Source organism: Poecilia latipinna, unplaced genomic scaffold, assembly GCF_001443285.1.
Source record: "Poecilia latipinna isolate Pla-1442-1.1 unplaced genomic scaffold, P_latipinna-1.0 Scaffold2103, whole genome shotgun sequence".
NCBI classification, from domain to species: Eukaryota; Metazoa; Chordata; class Actinopteri; order Cyprinodontiformes; family Poeciliidae; genus Poecilia; species Poecilia latipinna.
This window is the reverse complement of record NW_015114719.1, coordinates 41144-61681: the sequence shown is the minus strand read 5'-3', so window position 1 is coordinate 61681 and position 20538 is coordinate 41144. Positions and strand designations below refer to the sequence as shown.

General features: G+C 39.3%; 1 protein-coding gene and 1 long non-coding RNA gene across 2 annotated transcripts in view; one reads left to right on the top strand and one right to left on the bottom strand.

The window, feature by feature from the left end:
* LOC106936238 (zeta-sarcoglycan-like) overlaps positions 1-20034 on the top strand; it is an 87295-nt gene extending 67261 nt beyond the window's left edge. Inside the window, exon 6 of the mRNA XM_015017099.1 lies at positions 17326-20034. Coding sequence (XP_014872585.1) covers positions 17326-17532 — 207 coding nt within the window. The 3' untranslated portion in view covers positions 17533-20034. The remainder of the gene's footprint in view (positions 1-17325) is intronic.
* Positions 4538-12732, bottom strand: LOC106936239 (uncharacterized). The gene is made up of 3 exons (XR_001422084.1): positions 12722-12732; positions 11432-11435; positions 4538-4656 (listed from the first exon to the last, which is right to left on the bottom strand). It is a non-coding gene; the product is annotated as an uncharacterized LOC106936239 (long non-coding RNA).
* Positions 20035-20538: the final 504 nt, after the last annotated feature.

Here is a 20538-nt window from a genome sequence, read left to right as displayed (position 1 = left end):
ACTAGGGGTGTAGCGATACAATAATTTCACGATACGATATTATATACGATATTCTGGTCACGATACGATATGTATCACGATATTTGTTGAGCGATACAATTCGCTACGATTCAGTGCATTTTTACGATTTTCTGAAAGATTTTAGAAGGACAGAGTGATTTTAGTGACATTTTGTGTTCCATAGACTTGAATTTAGACTGAAAACTGATTAAAAGCACCAACTACACAATACCTGACTCTGATTGGACAGTCTAACAGTCTGCAGCTGGACAAAATGAGTCAAAAACGCAGTGAGAGAATTAGTTTCTGTCATTTAATTCATGTGGATTTGACATAAAATTCAAAAGTTTAAACGGTAATCCAGGAGTAGAGTGGGGAGATTATCAGCCTCTGTAGAGTCTCAATATGCAAATGATTGCACTTATGGTTTTTTCTTTTGGACACTGTGGCTGCATTTTGGAGAAAAAAGGCAGCCACAAATGCAGTTTTTTGGACTATGGGGAAAAAGGCTTTTCTACCTTGGCTCCCGGAGTTAGCCGTGGCTGTAAGCTGCTTTCTTCTAACTGCTAAAGTCGTGGCTCCGCCTCACCCCGTAGTGATCGACTCCCTGCAGCTACGCAGCGCCGCTGTTCCCCTGCTTGGATCTCTGAGTAGCTGCCTCTCAGACTGCCAGCATCTCATAGTACTCTCAGTCTCTGATACTTTGTTGCTAATAAGAATGATCGATCAGCCATTGTTATCATGGAAATCCTCACTGCGCCGCGGATTCCGGCTGGGGGTTTTTCCTCTTTGTCTTCCTGCTCAAAACACAGCGCCGCTGCGCGCCCGCTTCGGATGTTATCAACCCATGTTCATTCTTCAGGTAATCCTTTATATACAGAACAGAAACCGCTAAGCTAAAAACTAATTACGAAGTGAATGCTACCAGTCAAAATTTGCATTAATTTCGCGATTTCACTGCTTTTGCAGCTGCTCCGTTCGCGCCGCTACTCCTTTCCGCTTCTCCGTTCCGCTTCTCTTTCACGGTTACTTGCGCAACTTTACTTCGTTCCTCAGCAACAAAATACAGCCCATCGTTATTTATTGAAGATTTTACATTTCCAAAAACACAGGAATCTAATGTTTCGTTTCGTTTTGTACGTTTGGAAGCTCATTCCCTCTCACATAATCGGAAAAGCCGGGGAATGGCAGGGCTTTTGACATTTCTCTGACATTCGGAAAAATATGGTTTACTAATTTTAGCATAACTCCGGTTGTGCTTGGCCTTTTAACACAATTTAAAAACTGGTGTGTAGTTTATAATGTGCACTTTAAGCTCGAGTTAAAAGTGAGACTGAGGGAGGCGGAGTCTTGCTGCTACGCCGTTACAAGCTAGACTTTAGAAGAGCTATAAGGCTATGGAACCCTATTGTTTAACGGATTGATACTCGTGGATGAAAAATCAATACTTTCTAAGGGTAGAAAATATCAATATATATCGCCGAATCAATTTATTTATACAGCCTTAAAATTAACACCCATCAGTCCAAGTGAAGCGGCTTTATTGTTTGCAGACATCATTGTGCGTCCGAATTACGGCCGTACCAGAAACACGCAAATACAAAGATTCCAGCCAGAACCATTGCATATAAAGAAATACATTTAATTGTACTAAGAAATGTTTCGAGTTAAAACAACTGTTAATAACTAATAATCAAAGTCCTGACCATATTCCCTATCTACTAAACCGTTAAGGAAAATGAGCAAATATCTTGCATCCTGAATATTTGTTGAGCTCTCTTGCAAGTAAATTTCAGTTGAATGTTTAAACATGTACAGTATATTTTTGTCTAATAACAGTTTCGTCTTGACAATAAAAGGTCTTTGTCCAGTGAAGCAACAGTGTCATGCCTTTAATCTTTTTGTTTTTAAAATAAATGTTTGGGTTTGTTTTCTGTACAAAGAAGAGACCATTTGAAAATATGCGCCAATTCACCATCGACCAGACAAGTGAAACATCCCAAGTCATCAAATAAAATACAGTCGGATTTCTGTTGTTTCTTGAAGATGTTTCACCTCACATTCGAAAGGCTTCTTTAGTTAAAACCCGGGTGGGAACAGGCTTATAGGATGTAATCAAAACACACACTAATGGGGCCATTGAGGACACAGTTCAGTTTTACGTTTGGATTGTTGTCGTTTGATGATCCAAGCATTCCCTAGCGATGCCATGGGAGTTGTTTTGGTCACATGTTCCCAAATTGGGAATTGATGTAAAATTGCTGATGTAGAGGAGCGAAGGCTGTTGAGCCCCCTCATCTGTTTGGTGCTGAAAATGCCATTTGGATGAGTTTGTTTTTAACAAAGCGAGACTTTCTTCCATTTTCTGAAAAAAGGCAGCTCCAGTAATAAACATTCAAAATCGCTTGCATATATTCTCATTTGGATGAGATGTAATGTCTTTTAAGGAACAAGAGAAGTATTAGAGAATATACGTTTTTTGAAGATTGACTAGCAGAAGTCCTTTGTGGTACCATAAAGGCTGCGTCACACTAGGCAATGAGCACCATATTCAGTTGTTTTTTGCAAATATTTCTAGAATCCAGCTGCCTTTTATTGACCTTAAGGTGTCCTAAAATGATGTCAAACTGACGTATATTTCTCTCATGAATGATGCCTTAAATTTGTTTGCATGCAAATACACATTAAAGTTTGCAAATGAATTATTAATATTTCCTCACTTCATTTTGGTGTCAACCTCTATGAGCAGAAAGGGGATTAATTACAGGAAGTTTTCATAAAAGTTTGGCTACATTCAAGTTTTGTTGTCTGTTTACACAGTCCTGGGGTTTGTTAAAATGTCATAGCCTGGAGGCGTTACAGGGTGCTATACAGGGACCGGCTTTTTTCTCCTCCTGCTTGTTTTTTTACCTGCGGGTAAGGCAAGAATGATGAGTAAATAAAAATGTTGGCAGAACGTAACTCCCTGTCGTAAGAGCCAATGGGCGCCCAGACACAATAATGCAGAACATACAAATTACACAAAGCACTCAAATTCAAGTCAAAGAATAACTACATACAGTTTTGTGAGTACAAACCGCCCCGTCCTGCACACACGACAGAAATAAGTTCCCTGAAATGAGTGCATATATGCACGGCCATCACAAAAACATGAACCAGTGTGAACTCAAAGTGCACTCCAACAGCTGCCACTACTTTTTTTTTCAATCTCCAGAGGATTTCTGTTTACTTCTAAGTCTTGTTTTCATCATTCAGCTCCACTTAAGAGACTGCATCTATGTGTTCGTGTCTATGGGTGCGAGAACAGATTAAGCAGATACCTGCCAGTGGCTAAGTGATGTGGAGGATTTTTATTTTTTTTTAAAAAGGTGCGATTCATGTCAGAAAAGTTATTAGCCTATACTTCACACTCCCTGCGGTGGCTTTGCCAGACAGGGGTGCATTTGTGATCCTGTCAATCTGATGCAACTCTGTCTCAGACTCTTACAGTCTGGGAGATTTTTCTGGGTCTTATTTTCATTGGTTTTGAATAATATTTCAGTCACTACTGTTTAAAACAAACAACATCTACTGCAATACAGTTCTTGTGTCCTTTGTTAAAATAACACAATCATCATTTTATAGTCTAAGAGTTAATAAATGCTTGAGATGACATGGTGGAAATGTTCTTCAGTGTAATCCCATTCATTCATTTTTTAAGAAATCTTCGATTTACTTGTGGCATTCAGGAGTGTCTTAATACCTGCTTCTGCAGTGCATTGCCTATTTATCCAATGCTTTGTCAAACATGGAGAGTCGTAAGAAACTAAAGGAACGACTAATTACTCTTATGCTAACACCTGGGCCACATTGCCGCATTGCGGTGGCAGCAGCTTAAGCAGGGAGGCCTAGACTTCCCTCTCCCCAGGCAGTTCCTTAGCCGTTCCCAGACCAGCTGAGAAACATTGTCCCTCCAGACACCCTGCAGGGAAAACTCATTTTGGCTGCTTATATCTGCGATCTCGTTTTTTCAGTGACGACCCAAAGCTCATGACTATAGATGAGGGTAAGAACATAGATCGACCAATAAATCAAGAGCATCTGCATCACCAACCTGCCAATCTATCTCTGACTCCATTTTTCCCAGGATACTCCTCCGCTTGAATCGGGACCTCTTTCCTGACCCAAAGAAGGTTTTCCGGCTCAAGACCACGGTCTCAAATATAGAGGCACTGATTCTCATCCCGGCTGCTTCATGCTCGGCTGAGAACTGCTCCGGTGGAAGCTGTAGATCACGACCCGATACCGTCGTCAGGTTGCGATCTACGACCTGATGCAAAAAGCAGAGACGCAATCCTAAGGCCACCAAATGGATCCCCTCAACACCTTGGCTTCACTTATAAATTCTGTTCATAAAATTAGGAACAGGATCGGTGACGAAGGGCAGCCTTGGCAGAGTCCAACTATCACCGCCAACGAGTTGGACTTATTGCAAAGCGGACCAGACTCTGACACCATTTGTACAGGGATCCGACAGCCCGGATCAAAGAGCCTGGTACTCTGTGCTCCCAGAGTACCCCACCACAGCATTCCCTGAGGGACACGGTCAAACGCCTTCTACAAGTCCACAAAAGACACGTAGACTGGTTGGGCGAACGCCCATCACCCTCCAGGACCCTGCTGAGGGCCCAGTGTTTCACGACCAGGACCTAGACCACACTACTTTTCCTGACTCCGAGGTTCTTCTATCCCACGGATCCTCCTCTCCAGAACCTCGGGCCACTCTGTGTTTTGTGTAAATACTTTGATCACGTAACACTGTGGTATTTTTACCAAGGATTCTGATCACCAAGCTTGCGCCTTTGTAAACTGTACTTTTCTTTTCTGCTGCAGATGCATGTTTCCACAAATATGTTTGCATACAGCCGCTGTGCTGACACAGTACAGTACTGTTGGCAGTTTTCTTTCTCTTGGTTCCTTTTTGTTTGCGTTTTAAAACTCGTTCAGTGTCTCTTCAGCCTCAGTCATTTCATCCTTTGTCAGCTTCCATTCCTGCTTGTGTCCATTCAACCAGGCTAATGGTCTGTGTAATACACTCAGATAGCTTTGCCACCACCCACCTGTCTGTGTGTATTCTATGTGGCAACAAGAAAAGAAAAAAAAAGGCAAAAAGGGAGGGAAGGTTAGCCATGGAGAGACAGTCATGAACTGTGTGGGCACAATTCAGGGAGTTGTGTGCTGAGATACTTTTGTTATTGTCCTTTAGCCCTCCATTATGCTTCTCTATACCTTTCTCTTTTTTCTTTTTTCACTCCCCGATTCTTTCAACGTTTCGGCTAAAGATTTTAAACTCAACCTTTTCTTGTCTGTTTTAGTTCCTGGCAGTCCTCTAAAAAGTAGTCGTTAAGTTTTTCTTCGTGAGAGATGCGAGGATCAGAAGCAGTCTGACACATGTCGACTAACAAACATCAAAGTTCCAGGAGTTTGTTATGATTGCATAAAATCAGCCGCTTTGGGATTCTGTTAGGGTGAGAAACTAATAATTCAGCATCATGGTGCTTTCACATTTTCTGATTTAATAGAGATATTCTGGTAATGTAGATTTTTATATGTTATAAACCTTTCATTTTTAATATTTTGCTCCCAAGAGGCTCAATTTCTTCTCATATTTTTAATGAGGTTTTCATCAATAGTTCCTACATGTTTTTAAGGCCTTTTAATGTTTTCTTCTATCATTTTTTTTGTGATGCTTAGATTTTTTTTTACTTTTATATCTAGTATTTGTACTTGATCAACTGAGGACACAAAGCAGAGTTTGCATCTGTAAGTCATATGTTTAAGGCAGGGGTGTCCAAAGTCGGTCCTTGAGGGCCGGCATCCTGCTCGTTTTAGTTCTCTCCCTGGTGGTAGAAACAACCTTTTCAGCTTGTCAATGTTCCTCTTTGACCTTTTAATGAGCCATCATTTGATCCAGGTGCGTTAAACCAGGGAGAGAACTAGAACATGCAGGATGCCGGCCCTCCAGGACCGACTTTGGACACCACTGGTTTAAGGACTAGGAAAAATCTCTTTGAAGATCAGTCGGAAAACCTGAGATATTTAGCTCAGTTACTGTAAATAAAGTTTTCTTTTGTGCGTGTGTGTGTGTGAAACTGTTATATCTGCTGTCCAGAATCATATTTAGAGTTAGACTTGCTTCATCGTCAATGAACAAAGACATGACAGCGAACTGTTGCTTTGGTGTCGGAGTACACAGAAAAAAATACTGAAAAACTTTAAATACATATGCATATATACAAGTGTGACTGGTGCATGTGAATAATAATTATGTGAATAATAATTGTGAAAGGTCAATGTTCATATATTCTATGAAGAAGAGATGTAACAAATGGTAAACAATTTAAAAAGGCGTTGAGTAATTAGGATTAGGTTTACAAATCATGTGAAGATGATTGGGGGACAAATCAACTATTTGGTTGGGAGGAATTACATATATGGATGTTTCATTCTCCCTGGTTACACATTTAAAAATGGAGCAGGTTTCCTTGTTCACATTTTCAAGAACTAAACTCTTTCCCCTCTGCCCTCACGTTCATAAATACCTGGCTGCATAAAGGCTCACTGCCTCCCTGAGATCCGTCTCCCTGCACTCAGATTGCAGAGGTGCAAATGACCCGTGCTTTAACTTGACCTTTCCACCTGTCACTCAGCCGTTTGTGAATTTTCATTTTTTGCTCTCAGATATTTGTAAAACAAAAAGAGTCCTTTCAAAAATCCCTGCCAATAAAGCGCCGGTTACGACCCCGACCCCTCCAATTCACCGCCATCGCCTCCTATCAGACCTGAAACTAAACACGAAAAGCAAAACGACAACTTTTTTTTCCTTAGTTTTTCTGACTCCAGAAGGTGAGCCTAAATGTAAAAAATAAAAACACCAGGCATATTTTCACTCAGCATTTCAGCAGGTGAGAGCAAAACTTTGAAATAGAGCTATGCAGGTTTGGAAACTCTTGGAGACTCAGCAGGAGTCTCAGTAAAAGTCTTGGAGGCTTTAGAGAGATCAACAAGTCTGGAAGCGATGAGGGAAACTCACACTGCTGACAGGGCATTTTTTTGCAGACGAGATGCAAGTTACCTACCGTAATAAACAAGCCAACAAAAACTGGCTGCCAGCATGTACTTAAGATGATGGGAGATGCCGAGATGAAGGTCAAGTCGGGAGGCTTTCCATTAGGCTATCACTACCAGCGTCTGTGGTTTTTCTCCGTCTGCCTGTCTGTTATTAAGGCTGAAAAATAGTCAGCGCAGTTCAGGATATTCATCATCATAGACTCTCACAAAATCAGTCTACGGGAATTAATTTATCTAAGTAACACACGTTTTGGCAGTTTTGTGTTCTCCGGCTCCTCCTTGGCAACGAAGGATAACGGCGGTGAATCGGCTGCGGTAGATCAAAAGTGCAAAAATTAAAGACGGCGATCAGAGATTTTGTGACTCAACCACATGGCAACAGCTTTAGTTGACTCTGACATGTCTGTTAGTAATAATTAACAACAAAATGCTGTTTTTCTATTTTGCTGAAAGCCTGGAGGCTTCCTAATGAAGTAAAACCAAATATATCTAAACATCAAAGAGAGTTACACGGCTGTCTATTTTTGCTGTATTGTTAAATCCGTCTATATCCCTAACCCTAGAGTACTGAAACCTTCAAAAAAAAGAAAATATAATGTGCACCAAATATGTTTTCTCCATTTTCTTTCAAAAATATAAAAAAGCATCAGTGTCAAGCTTCATATTTGTGAGGAAAACATTGATTTACTGTTAAGTATTAGATCCTAGAATTGTTCAGGAATCTATAGTAAATATACAGGAGCTTTCAGCATCGTCATTAATTATTGATACATTTGCCAGAGTCATTGTCACACCATGTACATGAGACACAACTCTGCAGTCAGACTGGATTTCACAAGCATTATAAAACAACATAAATCTGTTAAAATTGCCATTTTAATCTGTTTTTCTGCATCTTTTCATGAGTTATTAGCATCATTTGGAAAGGGAGCATGATTAGCACGATCTTTTTTTTTACAAAGTAATGATTGACCTTTAACTTTGGCATATCATATCTTAAAGGTTACCATTGTTTCCTCAGCCAGCATGTTCTGTGACAAATACAACTGGAATCATGAAAGAGATGAAACAAAGCGACTTTCCAGTAAAATGTTTTCTTTCCTGTTGTCTGCTAACATTTAACTCCTCATTATAGTGTCCAAAGGAAGGAAAAAAAAAAACATATTTCTTTCTAGAAACTTCTAACGCCGCAGAGATGCTGAAAATAGATCACTGAGTCTTCATCCCTCACTGAAGAATGATCTCACTGCTAGTCAGCTAGTGAGCTAGTCATCATCCAAATTCATGGCTGCATCTCTATCATTTTTATTTGTTTGTTTTGCTGAGAAGAACGACAAACGTATCAGAAAGATCTCTGTGCAATAACTTTTATCAACCACATGCATATAAGCATTTTCATTTTTGCGTGAACCAGTTAAAATTTGAAACTTTTCCACCATCAACCTGGACAGCTTAGCTGGAAGAGTTCATGAAATCCTGTCCTGACTTCCTCTACCTTTGTCTTTGTCACTTTTCATTTAGCTCCATTTATTTTGTAACAAGCAATTCCTTAGAAATGTATATAGCCTGGCCTTTTTCTGTTTCGTGCGTTCCTATTCTAAAGAAAAACCTAGGTGATTCTTGGTTTTCACGCACAAAGTGATTCAAGGTGCTTCACAGGATGTTAAAGGAAAGACATGAAGAAAAAAGTTCTAAACACTGGCGCGAAAGAAGCCGAAGGGTAAAAGATTCAGTTTTGTGGTGAAAGCAACAGAATTTCCCCCACGTGTATTTCAGCCGCGCAGCCGGGTGTTACCAGCCTAAATTTGACAACTTAAATGTAATGTGTATCTTTGCTACAAGTGAGAGCAGAGGGGCCGGCGCTCTTCTTTCTCCCCTTCACGTCCTTCGCTTACTTCCTACTTCCACTTCCTTTCTCCTTTCATACCAGAAAAGCGCTATTTCTTTCAGAGCTGCCGCCCCTACTTTCTGAGAAGTCACTCATCTCCCTCCCTTGCTGTTCATGGCTGTACCAAAGGAAATCATCCATGAAAAATGCTTTGACCCTTCATAATTGCGGCTCTCTGCATGTTTTCCATTTCCTTGCTGCCAGAGGCACATGCTTGCTAAACTGGTGTTAGAGGAAGATGGGCTTAGACGTAAATTCACGGTTTATGCACATTTCCAGGCCCTCGTGCGGACTCCCACATTTGTATTCGCATATGAGTGACACATACAATACCGCCGGATTTAGAGTGTAAGTAATTTGAAAAAGGAGATTTTCAAAAGTTGCCCGGCTAAAGCAAATGATTGGTTTAACTTTACTGATATGGAATGAATATTAAGTTTGCCCTCCTTAAGGCTGAAGTTCAAAATGATTTCATGTTCACTGGGAGTTCCTATGATTAGCAAGAGGAACATTTTTGCAGTGGACAAAAAAAATAGCCAATGTCTCTTTGAAGAAGGGACCAGCTGGGGTTTGAAAACCTTGGACGTACATGACGACCTTTTACTTTTGGTACATTATTTTCCTGTTTAGTAACTTAGAACTAAGAATTAAGAGGCCCTATCAGACTTCGTAAATCATCTATATTAAGAAGATATGTTGCCTGAGATGCTAAATTACTTATGACTTTCATTTACTTGGAAAAACCAACAAGTTCCAACATACAACTTGAGGTATTGTTGTGCCATTTTACTCAGTTCACTCAGGTTAACACTGAATCATCTGGTTGTGAATACTTGCGTGAAAGTCTTTTTTTTTTTTTGCTATTCCATTTTTAATAAATTAGCAAAATATTCAAAATGTTCCACGTCGTCATAATAGGGCAATCGTGTGGAAGTTTTTAGCAAAGAGATTAATTTACAACCATTTGGAATAAAGATGTAACATAACAAAATGTTGAAAGAGTAAAGTTTTGTGAATACTTTCCAGATAAACATCTGAAACATGCAAAGACAACACTCTTTTCTTGGGAGTACATGTTAAGACATTTTTTTATTTTTTTTTAAAAGAAGAAGAAGTTAAATTTTGTCCTACAGATTTCTCAGAGACTGAATTAACCGTAGATCCAAATTACAAAATTCTCAAGTTAATGCTAAATGCTCATTAGCAGTAATGGAATTAAAACCAAAGTTCACCGATTTACAAAGTATGATGGTGAGCTTGACCTTAAACAGGCAAACCTCTTGGAATAAATCACCTCTGCGACTGAAATAATTGAAAGGTCTCGTCTTAATCCCTGATCTAGGGTGAGTGAAATAACTCCTACAGTCTGGTTTGGCTAAGAACTTCCTCACACTGTTGGGGAAATTAATATTTTAGCTGCACAATTGAGATATGCTTGCATTGACATTACCGACTTTAATATTGGACCTTATGGTGGAAAAGTTGTTTACATCCTTTACTGAGTTTTACAGCACAAAATATGACATTAAGTCGCTGTGTTTTTATGATATGAATGTAGGTTTGTGGGGGGTTTTTGTTGTTGTTTTGCTGGTAAAACACATTTTTATTTATACCAATACTATTTTTTTTAATTAAACACTAAGCAGTTTGCTGAGAGTCCCTTAAATTCTTTGAGCATTTCTGATACTTTTCTGCCATATTGTCCCACCTAACTGGTTGGAGGAAGATTTCTCAGTAACACTTTATTTGAAGGGGTGTGCATAAGACTGACATCATACTGTCAAAAACATAATATAACACCAGTTATGAACATGAATATTTACGACTGTTGTCATGAAGTGTCACTCAGTAAATAATGACTCTTTTAATGCAGAGTTCACACTTTTAATGGACTTTTAATGTCAGTTTTAGTACAACTTTGCATTAAAAGTTTAATTATTTACCAGTTCACACTTCATGACAGTCATGAACACTCATAAGGACTTCTTCATGTTCCTAACAGGTGTTATGTCATGTTTATGACAGCGTCATGTCAGTCTTATGCACACCCCGTCTAATAAGGCTGTTACCGATTCCTCTTTTGGTTTTGATGCTGGACTGAGAGATGTGTCCTGACAAAGTTATAAATAAGACAATGTCTTTCAACTGCTGGCCTGCAAAGACCCCCTATTGTCTCCTCTAATCTGAACAACCCTCAGGTATCTGTCAGAGCTCCTTCTGTCACATCTAGTTTGTTCTGAGCTGAGAAGCGTGACCACTGAAATCTATTTTATTGAGTTACCTACTTGACTGGCTCGAAGTGGAAACTGAATGCAAATCATATGCTTTATCAGCTTATCAACTTAACTTTTTTTTAATTCTTTTTCTATCGCCAATGAGCAGTGTACTCACCCCGTTTGAATTCCACTGTGTCATAATTTCATTGAAATTGACGGCACTGAATTATTAACAGTTTGATTGGATTTGAGTTTCTGTAATTGGATTTGAATTTGAGTCTGTCTCTAATGAGATCATTTTACTTGTTTGGACTGATCTGAACTGTGCGTCTTTGGCGGTAGAGCGGTGCACTGACGTTGCTATTTTTTTTTTGGTCGGGAATCGGGTTATTGATGACAGTAATGTCAACCTGGCAGTCGAAGGCACTTTAAATCTGGGATAAGCTCAGTCTGTCTGGATGGAAAGCATCTGTGAAGTTGAACTTTCAAGTGTTGCCAAAAGATTCTCGATTGTATTTGGGCCTGAGCTTTTACTGCCGTTCCCAGCATCGCAGTGTAGTTCTGGCTGTACGTCCAGGGCTGTTGTCCTGCTGGACAGACGACCTTCAAAACAAGTGGACAAATGGTTCAGCTTAAGACATTTTGTGTGGTCTGTCCTGCATTTTAACATCTACATGGCTAACCTTTTTATTGACAGGCACGTACAAGTACATTTGAAATTATTTCACTGCCGTTTTCTGACATATCTACGATAAAACGTGGCTCTTTATTTTATTTTTTTTTTTATATAAAAGGACCTTTAATTTTTCAATTTAAAGTTTGAACCCCCAGGACACATCACCATCAAGAGTTAAAACGATAAATAAGAAAAGTAAAGACAATTTAGCATGTGTGTAATCTCATACAAAAGACATTCTAAGCTATGAATTAGCTATTTAAATTCATAGCTTACACATTTAAAGCATTTTAGAATGTTTTAAATTTTTAAAAAAGTGCCACAGAGTCAACTAATTTAATTCTGGAAAAGACATCCTGATTAAGGAATAAGTTTCACTTCATTTATATAGCTGCAACGCACATTGTCTCAACTCAGTTTACAAGAAAGAAAATGGGTTCAATCAAGTTCTAGTTATTATTCAATCTGATGAAAATCTTTCTTTCTACAGAAGCCATTTTTTAGCGTAGCTTCATGTGAGCTAAACCGATCAGCTCTGAGCCCGTTTTCAAGAAAGAGAGCTCATGCAGATAGACGCCACAAACTGAGTTAAACAGAGAGTCAGAGAAGAAAACTTAACGTAAAATCTTGTGAAGGAATCTCATTTCACCTGCATGCGTCCAGCATCTTCTTGTAACGCAAATCGAGAACCGCTCGCTTCACTGCAGATCCTGCTCCGTTTTTGCCTCATTCGTGAACAAGACCTCAAGATACTTTGACAATTTTTTTTTTTTTTTGTAATTAATGAATATTTCCGTTTGAACTCGTTTTTATCCCAGTCAAATGCAGTACCTAAATAAATTTTAGGCTTTTATTTCTACAAAAAGGAGGTAGTTAGAAATAAATTTGAGTTCTGGTGCCGAACACGACTGAATCCTTTCACCTTTCAGAGACGTGAGTGAGTCATAGCAGCTCTTATTAGGGAGATAAAGAGAAGATGGCAAGAGAACAGCAGGGACCTACTGAAAACATACCTTGACATTTTGAGATGCTTAGTGTTATTTTTCTTTTCTAGCCACGTGTGCAAAACGTTTACTTTTTTATGAGCAAAACTTAAAGAAAGAGCCACTTAATTCTGACAGTCACTTGCTTGAAACAAGTGAAGAAAGCGATCCGATGGAATCAAATACACACGGATTTGTTAGAATGAAATTTCTTAAATGAGCTGATGAAAAGACAAGTTTTAAAAATGCAGATAGACATGAAGTTGATCAACATGAACAGATTCAGTACTCTGAAGTTGAATCCTGATTGGGGCGGATTAGCATGTTCCAGATCCAACAAGGTCTAATTTATTGATGTTACAGAGTTCAGTCTCAGCACACCTCTGCAAATTCACAAAAGACAAACCGAACCTTTACAACTTGCTGCAGTGTTTTTTTGTTTTTTTTTTCTGAACAGGTCCTTGAAGACACAAGACAGAAAAAAGAAAAACCCAGCTCTAAACATTTGGGGCAAGGCAAGGTACAAAGAAAACTCCCCGGAGCGAGAAGGACCCATTCTGATGTTTGGTACTTCTATCTTTAGTGTCGCTGCAGAGAGATTAGCACACAAAACAGCAGGAAGGGGTTTTTCTGTGAACAATGCAACTTGCAAGTTTGGGGTGTGCATGTGTGAAACATCGTTTTCCCGCAATGACGAAGGAAACCACCAAAAGGAAACTCTCTCCACTGCAAACCATTATGACTAATGAGTAGTTTGTGGTTATCGTGCTCCAATGTGTTCACAGCGTAATAATAAATGGAGCCGCAGGTGCTGCAGACCACCTGAGATCCCCCTTCAAATATGGCGAGAGTTATTGGAGCCGAGCGCGCTCTCAATCTGTCCTGAGTGGGTTCACACCTGTCCATTTGTGAAGAGACCGCCATGGATTCTTGTTAATGCCGGGTCTGAGCAGGACTTCAGTCCCGTGGGAAAAGAAAAAAAAACAACAAAAAAAAACGAAGAAGCAGCAAATTTGTGGTTTTTACAGTGAACACACGTCGACATAAATCTGCCGAGGAACTTTTCCCACAGACACACATAATCCTGAGTACAGATCTAAGGACAGCTAAAGGTTTGTGTATTTAAATTAGACCCTTTACATGAAAAGGCATCATGCTATTGCTTATCTCTCCTCTTGTTGTGTGGTATCAAAGTACATGGCTGTAAAAAATGGTTCAAACTTTGTCTAATTTCCAGAAAACTCTGGCTTCCACAGGTTTTTAGTTAAAAAAAAAAGAAATCCTTAGCATGAGCACTGCAGTTTAAGAAACATCTCAGATGCCGTACATACATGCTTCTGCTACAAGAGTTATGTAACTACAAAGAAAGTATATTCATTTATACATAAATAAATGAATATAATACCACTATATGTAGTAACTGACACAAATTATGAGTTGGTATTTTTCTTGTTTCTTCAGCTAATAATACTTTTATCTCTTCAGGACCTGCTGAGATTTTGAACGCAGCATTGATCTTTCAGCCCGATTCGCTCACGTGATTATCAGTGCTGGACAAAGACGATGCTGGGATCGTCCAATTTATCGACCAATTTATTTAAGTCTCTGTCTGCCGGGGCTCACGCCAGCTGTGTTAGAGCTGCTGCAACATGTGTGAGACGTAAGCAACAGCGTGGCAGCGACATTCAGGAGACCTTTTCAGAGTCTGAGGGTTTCGCCTGATAAAGGCGGTGTTGTTCTTGTAGCGTTCTCCAGGTTGCGTTGCTATTTTAAAGACTTCATTTGCCTTCATGCTGCTGTCAAATGAATGTCTTGTTTTTAGTAAGTAGCATTAGTGTGTGTGTGTGTGTGTGTGTGTGTGCGCGCGTGTGTGTTCATTTTTTTTCTTTTTTTTCAACAAATACTATGTGGTGATGACCCACAGTACAGTTTTAGGGTTTGGGTTAGGCTATAGAAATGGATGAAAAATAATCAGACATCCATGCAAAGTCTTTGTGTGTGTGTGTGTGTGTGTGTCTGTGTGTGTGTGTGTGTGTGTGTGTGTGTATGTGTGTGTGTGTGCATTTGTTTGTAATACCTTGTGGGGACGATTTTCCTGACATATACTACGTTGTGGGGACCAATTGCTCCTTGTGGGGACCGGAGCCTGGTCCCCACAAGGGGAAAACCTGTTTTTGGGTCAGGGGTCAGAGTTAGGACTAAGGTATGAATTGAGTTTTGGTTAGGGGTTAGGGCTAGGTATGTGATGGTTAGGGTTAGGAAAAGGGTAAAGGTAAGGTTTAGGCTGTAGAAATGAACGGAAGTCAATGGAAAGTCCCCACAAAGATAGCAACACAAAGATGTGTGTGCGTGTGTGTGTGTGTATTGCGTGTGTGTGTGTATTGCGTGTGTGTGTGTGTATTGCGTGTGTGTGTGTGTGCCTGGTTGATACAGACTGATGTGTACTGTATCAGCCAATGTGGAATCATTAGTTAAATTAGTTGCTTCCTATCCTTGGAGATATCCGAACCCTGTAGGTATGGGACGTCTTTTGTGCGAGATTTATCTCATTTAACTTAATTTATGTCATCCTTTTTTTTTCTTTTTTTTTTGAGAAAACTGTTTGTGTTACCGTTTCCTCTCTATCGCCCCTCTCACATCTTTCCATCAGCTCTTTCTCTCCTCATTGTCTCTTTCTTTCTGCACTCAAAGCAATTTTTCCTCACCCATTTATACTTCCCCTGTCCTCATTTTTAAATTGAAGTACATGAATAATGGGGATACAAATATCTGCTGAGGAAACTATCCAGCCATGGCGGTGGAAAAAAAAAGAAAGAAAAACAAGTGTGTGAGGAAACACCAGAATAAGAAAAAAAATAAAGATCTGAACTTTCCTCAAACACAGGAGTAAATAAATGAGGCAGTCAATAGAAATCAAGATTGAATAATGATTCCCAACCAATCAGAATTAAGGAGATGGGGGATTTACACCCAGCAGGGCAGGAAGAAACTGTTGATGTGAAATTAACAGAAATAAATTGTTTTTTTCAGCATATTTTAAATTCAAAAGCTTCATTTTTTGGGTATATGATCCATTGAAAGACAGTCTTATATTTTTTTCAAGACAGCCTTTACCTGACATCTGGGTTTTGACTACGTTTGCATATTTAGGTAATTATTTTATTATTATTATTTTGATTGGTCTTTCCTTATTACTTCTGTTTAGACATTTTGTGTTAACGTTTTCATTTCCTCTGTTGGAAATGTTTTCCAGTTCCCCACTTAGTTCTTTCTCTCTGTCTCTCCCTCTAAACTTCAGATTGTCTATTTAGACAAGTTACTATTTTCATAACTTTTCCTTGTTTCTCAAAGAGAGGGTGAAAAGCATGTATATATGTATTTACTAAGACCGACATTATAACCGTGTATCTACTGTGCATTTGCATGGCTCAGGAACACCTGAGACTTTCATAAATTAACGCTAAAGCATTACCTTACTTTGTATCCAACACTATAGCATGAAATGCTAATTGAAGTCAAGCCAGACTGTTCCACTCTGCTGCATTAACATGGCCACTCTGAGCAGATGAAATTGTTCCATCTATTCTTCCCTGAAATTAAATTTATGAAATTACTACCAAATTCAGCAGAAATCACCCAGTTATAGCAATGCTAAAATCTCATGATAAGCTATGCAAGCGCTCCATCTCCACCGACGAAGATCAAGTCGCCTCTATAAGATGAACTGTTGAACTGATGGCAGCATCACCCAGTTTCTGAGTAATTCTGCTAGTAATCACTTAACCATGTCACTCATGTAGCATTGGGATATAAGTCTTATATAGTCAGTTGATTCTTAAAACGGCAAGACATAATAAATAAACAAAAACACATTGACGCTTTGTTCTTGCACATTAGACAAACTGATTTTAAGTCAAAAACGACATTCAGACTTTAAAGATGTAACATACCTGAAGGTGACACTGAATGTGCTTCATTTCTTCAGGATTAGGCTGGCATAACTCACAATACAACAACATACATAGCCTGAAACCAAACAGCATTACTGTCTCTAATTTCTCTGTTCATCCTCCCATCTCTTTCCCCACACACTTTTTTATCTTTTTTTACATCTAACTTTCCCTTCACCTATGTTACTTACTTTTCCTTCCCCCATAAAAAGAAAAATATTCCTAAATAAACATTTCCTCCTGGAGTTTTTATGAGTCTATCTCATTGAGAGTATAGTCATTGCCTACAGCAACATTCTTCCTCTGCTGCACCAAGAACAATGTTTGTTTTTTTTTTCTCTTCTCTGCTGTTTGTTTGCATGTTATTTTAGGAACACAGAACAGTCCATGTGAGCTCAGCAGACCTTAAATCAGCGTTGATATGTATACGTACATGTCTTTGTTCGCACCGAATGGTTGTTGACTGAAAATATTCTGTGTCGTCTGTTTTGTGTCTCAACAGATCTTTCTAGATGCCAACACAATCAAGCTGGGCAACATCCCCCTCGGCAGTGCCATAGACCCTCTGGAAGGGGCCCCTCCAGGCACCACTTACACCAAACAGACTGTGTACGAGCTCTGCGCCTGCGCTAATGGCAAGCTCTACCTGTCCCCAGCTGAGGAGGGATCCACCTGCCAAACCACTAGTAACTTTTGTCTCTGGAGTTGAAAATTAGAGGCTCGTAAAGAGACGGGACATATGGACTAACAAGCTTGGAGCTGACGCTAGCCAACAGGCCGCAGGACGAAGGAACGTGTGTGTTTGGATTGAAGCCATCGACAGCTAAGGGTCGGAATCAACGAGGGCCGACGCATGGCGGACAGTTCACTCATGTTTGGCAATGGAGTGACACGGACTTGCAAATGGTAGGCAGGTGATGGTTGCTAAGAGACGGAATCAACAAGAACCGTGGGGCTCGGTATCAAGGAACGGGCCGCTAAAGGACTGAGTCGGCATGGAAAAGAGCCTGTGTGAGGCCGGTGCCAGCAGCACACAAATCAAATTAATAAGGATTGGTCTGTGGCCAACGCGAGTAATGAGGATGAATGACTGGGAAGGCACAAAAGATGGTTTTTATACTAAGACCACTCATGGACATAAATGGGCAGTCTAAGGCTTGGGCCTTTGTCGGCCGTCTCTTCCTTTTGCACTTCGCAGCCTGGAGAGACTCTACAAGTCCTGAGGATTATTCATGGGATTTGCATTGTTTGTTCACTGTTTGACCAAACTATCAAGGAGAAAAAAAAAACAAAAAAAAAAAAAAAAAAAGGATTTTTGTTTAGTTTTTTTCGTTGGGTGAACAGAAATACTTGTGAACTGAACATACCACCCGGGGGAGGTGGACATGTGCTCCTGGTTAACATATCAGTTGGCTTCGGTGACAGACGTGAGTGAACACGGTGGCTCAGCCCAATGGGTAGCTAATAAAATTTAATCAATGATTTTTGTCTTGTGGGAAGCTAACGGCTGCCCAATGGACCAATCTATACCAGAAAGGCCTTTCCCCAATGCCCGTCCCTTTTAGTCTTTCAACCCGACGTTGTTACGTGAACCTTTTGCATAAGTGTACAAATGATAGTAACAATGTTCTCCAACCCCACTTTTCCTACTGGATAACCAATGCAAATAATTGCGCTTTAAACCTTGCATTCGCCAAATTTTTTGCTCATGGATTTCCAACTCTTTAATAGCTTTTATCTCCTTTCGTTGTTCTTTTTCCCCCTTCTGAATCATGTCTTTTGCTTGTTAACCTCTTGACAGCCCTTGTGAACTTATGTTCTCACTCATCTATCAGTATCTCCCCTTGGTTTTTTTCTCTGTCCACCTTGTTTTATATTTATCCAAAAGCGCTTGACTGCTAGCAAAGGCAGATTGTGGAAAATGGGGGGGAAACAAACATCTCTTTACAAGTGAATCAGTTGTACTATAAATCCTTGACTTCAAAGTTTTGAATCTTTTCCTCTCCTCCCTCTTCTTTTTTCCTGCATATTTTAAAACCTAAAACATCATCATTTGAGTATATGATAAATTTAAATTAACTGAAAAAGATAGAGAAATGTGAACCTCAAGTTAAATTGAAGTTCATATGGGTGCTATGGGGGGGAGGGAAGGCAAGCTTTTGTAATTCACTGAAACTTCCAGTGAGAGATGTCAGTGCAGATGACGTTCAGTCGCGTTAATGAGAATTAAATATTTTCATCTTGGTTTTTTCCATCATATTAGAAACCTTTTGCTGCTGTACTTCTTTTCAAACACTCATTGTTCAGTGAGCTCAGTTTTATGATCTTTACTAGGCTTGCCTCTGTATGTAGAATATCTGCTCTCCCTCTCTACTTCTCTTCCATCAGTAAGGACTCATCTTGTCTTTTATCACATTTTTACTTATCAATCATTCAATGACATATATTCATATTGTTTCCTCCATCCTATTTCTTACATGCCCCATTCATTACTTTTTTGTCCTTTTTTTTTTTTTTTTTGACATTGCACGCTTTGATGCCAGGAAATCTGACCCCTATTTTGAAACCCATTTTAAAAGTGTGGCCGTATCGCAGGAGAGGTTCGGAAACTGAAACGCATTTCTTCAACACTCTGAATGATTTCCAGCTGACTAATCTTTCACCCATCATCCGCGACGGTTCAAAATGATAATAAGCATTCACGTGTGGTAAAAACCTACGGACAATAACTGTGGTTGGAGGTTGGTTGTGTCTGTGTGTGTGTGTGTGAATATATATGTGTGTGTGTGTGTGTGTGTGTTGACTCAACTGGAACAAGGCCCTGAGGCATTCTTTCTTTTTTCCTTTCTTTTAACAAAGTTATACACTGGTGCCTTTGCTACTGTTGGTAAAAGCACATCACAGTCGGAGGATTCTCACTACCCTCAGCGGACCATCCGTGTCTCTGAACTATTATCAATCTGCCTACCTATCTATTTAATTTTCTGACTTTTTTCCTTCCCTTTTATCCTCATTTTGTAGAACTCTCAGTATATCGCCAGACAAAAAAGAGGAAAAGAAGAGAAAAACAATTCAATCCTAGTTTAAAGTTTGGATTTTAATTTCCTGATGTGTTCCCTTCTGGTTTATTCTTGATAGTAAAAAAGCACAACTTATGCCATGTATATAACAGTACCAATAATACAAAATAAAATATTGTTTTTAAAGAGAATTCCTGGAAGCGTTGTTGTCATTACATCTTTTTCACTTCAGTTGTTTCCTAAGACTTTTTCCTGACAATACAGGTTATCCTAATCAAATTATTTTTGCACGCATACCTTTGACTGCTTAAGTTGACGGATATTTGCATGTGGACACCGTTTGCTTGATAGTGTAGTAACCGTTTAACATCCATGTTGTGCTAAATACAGAACAATTAGATCTTACACTCTAGTCTAAGTGGATCCATAGAAGGGTTTAGAAACTGTGTTTTAATTTCATGATGGTGTAAAATACTACATTTATATTGTGGTAATGTTTTTTTTTTTTTTTTTTTACATTGAGGTACTAAAAACCGAAACATTCTGATCCCATAATAATAACGCGGAGCAGCTCTGCACTCCTTGATCTTTTTTGAGTAAACATTTAAAGTTCTTTTCCACAATGAAATTGTAAATGTATTGCACATTAAATTCATGTGAAAATATTCTAGCACAGCACCACCAACTCAGATGAT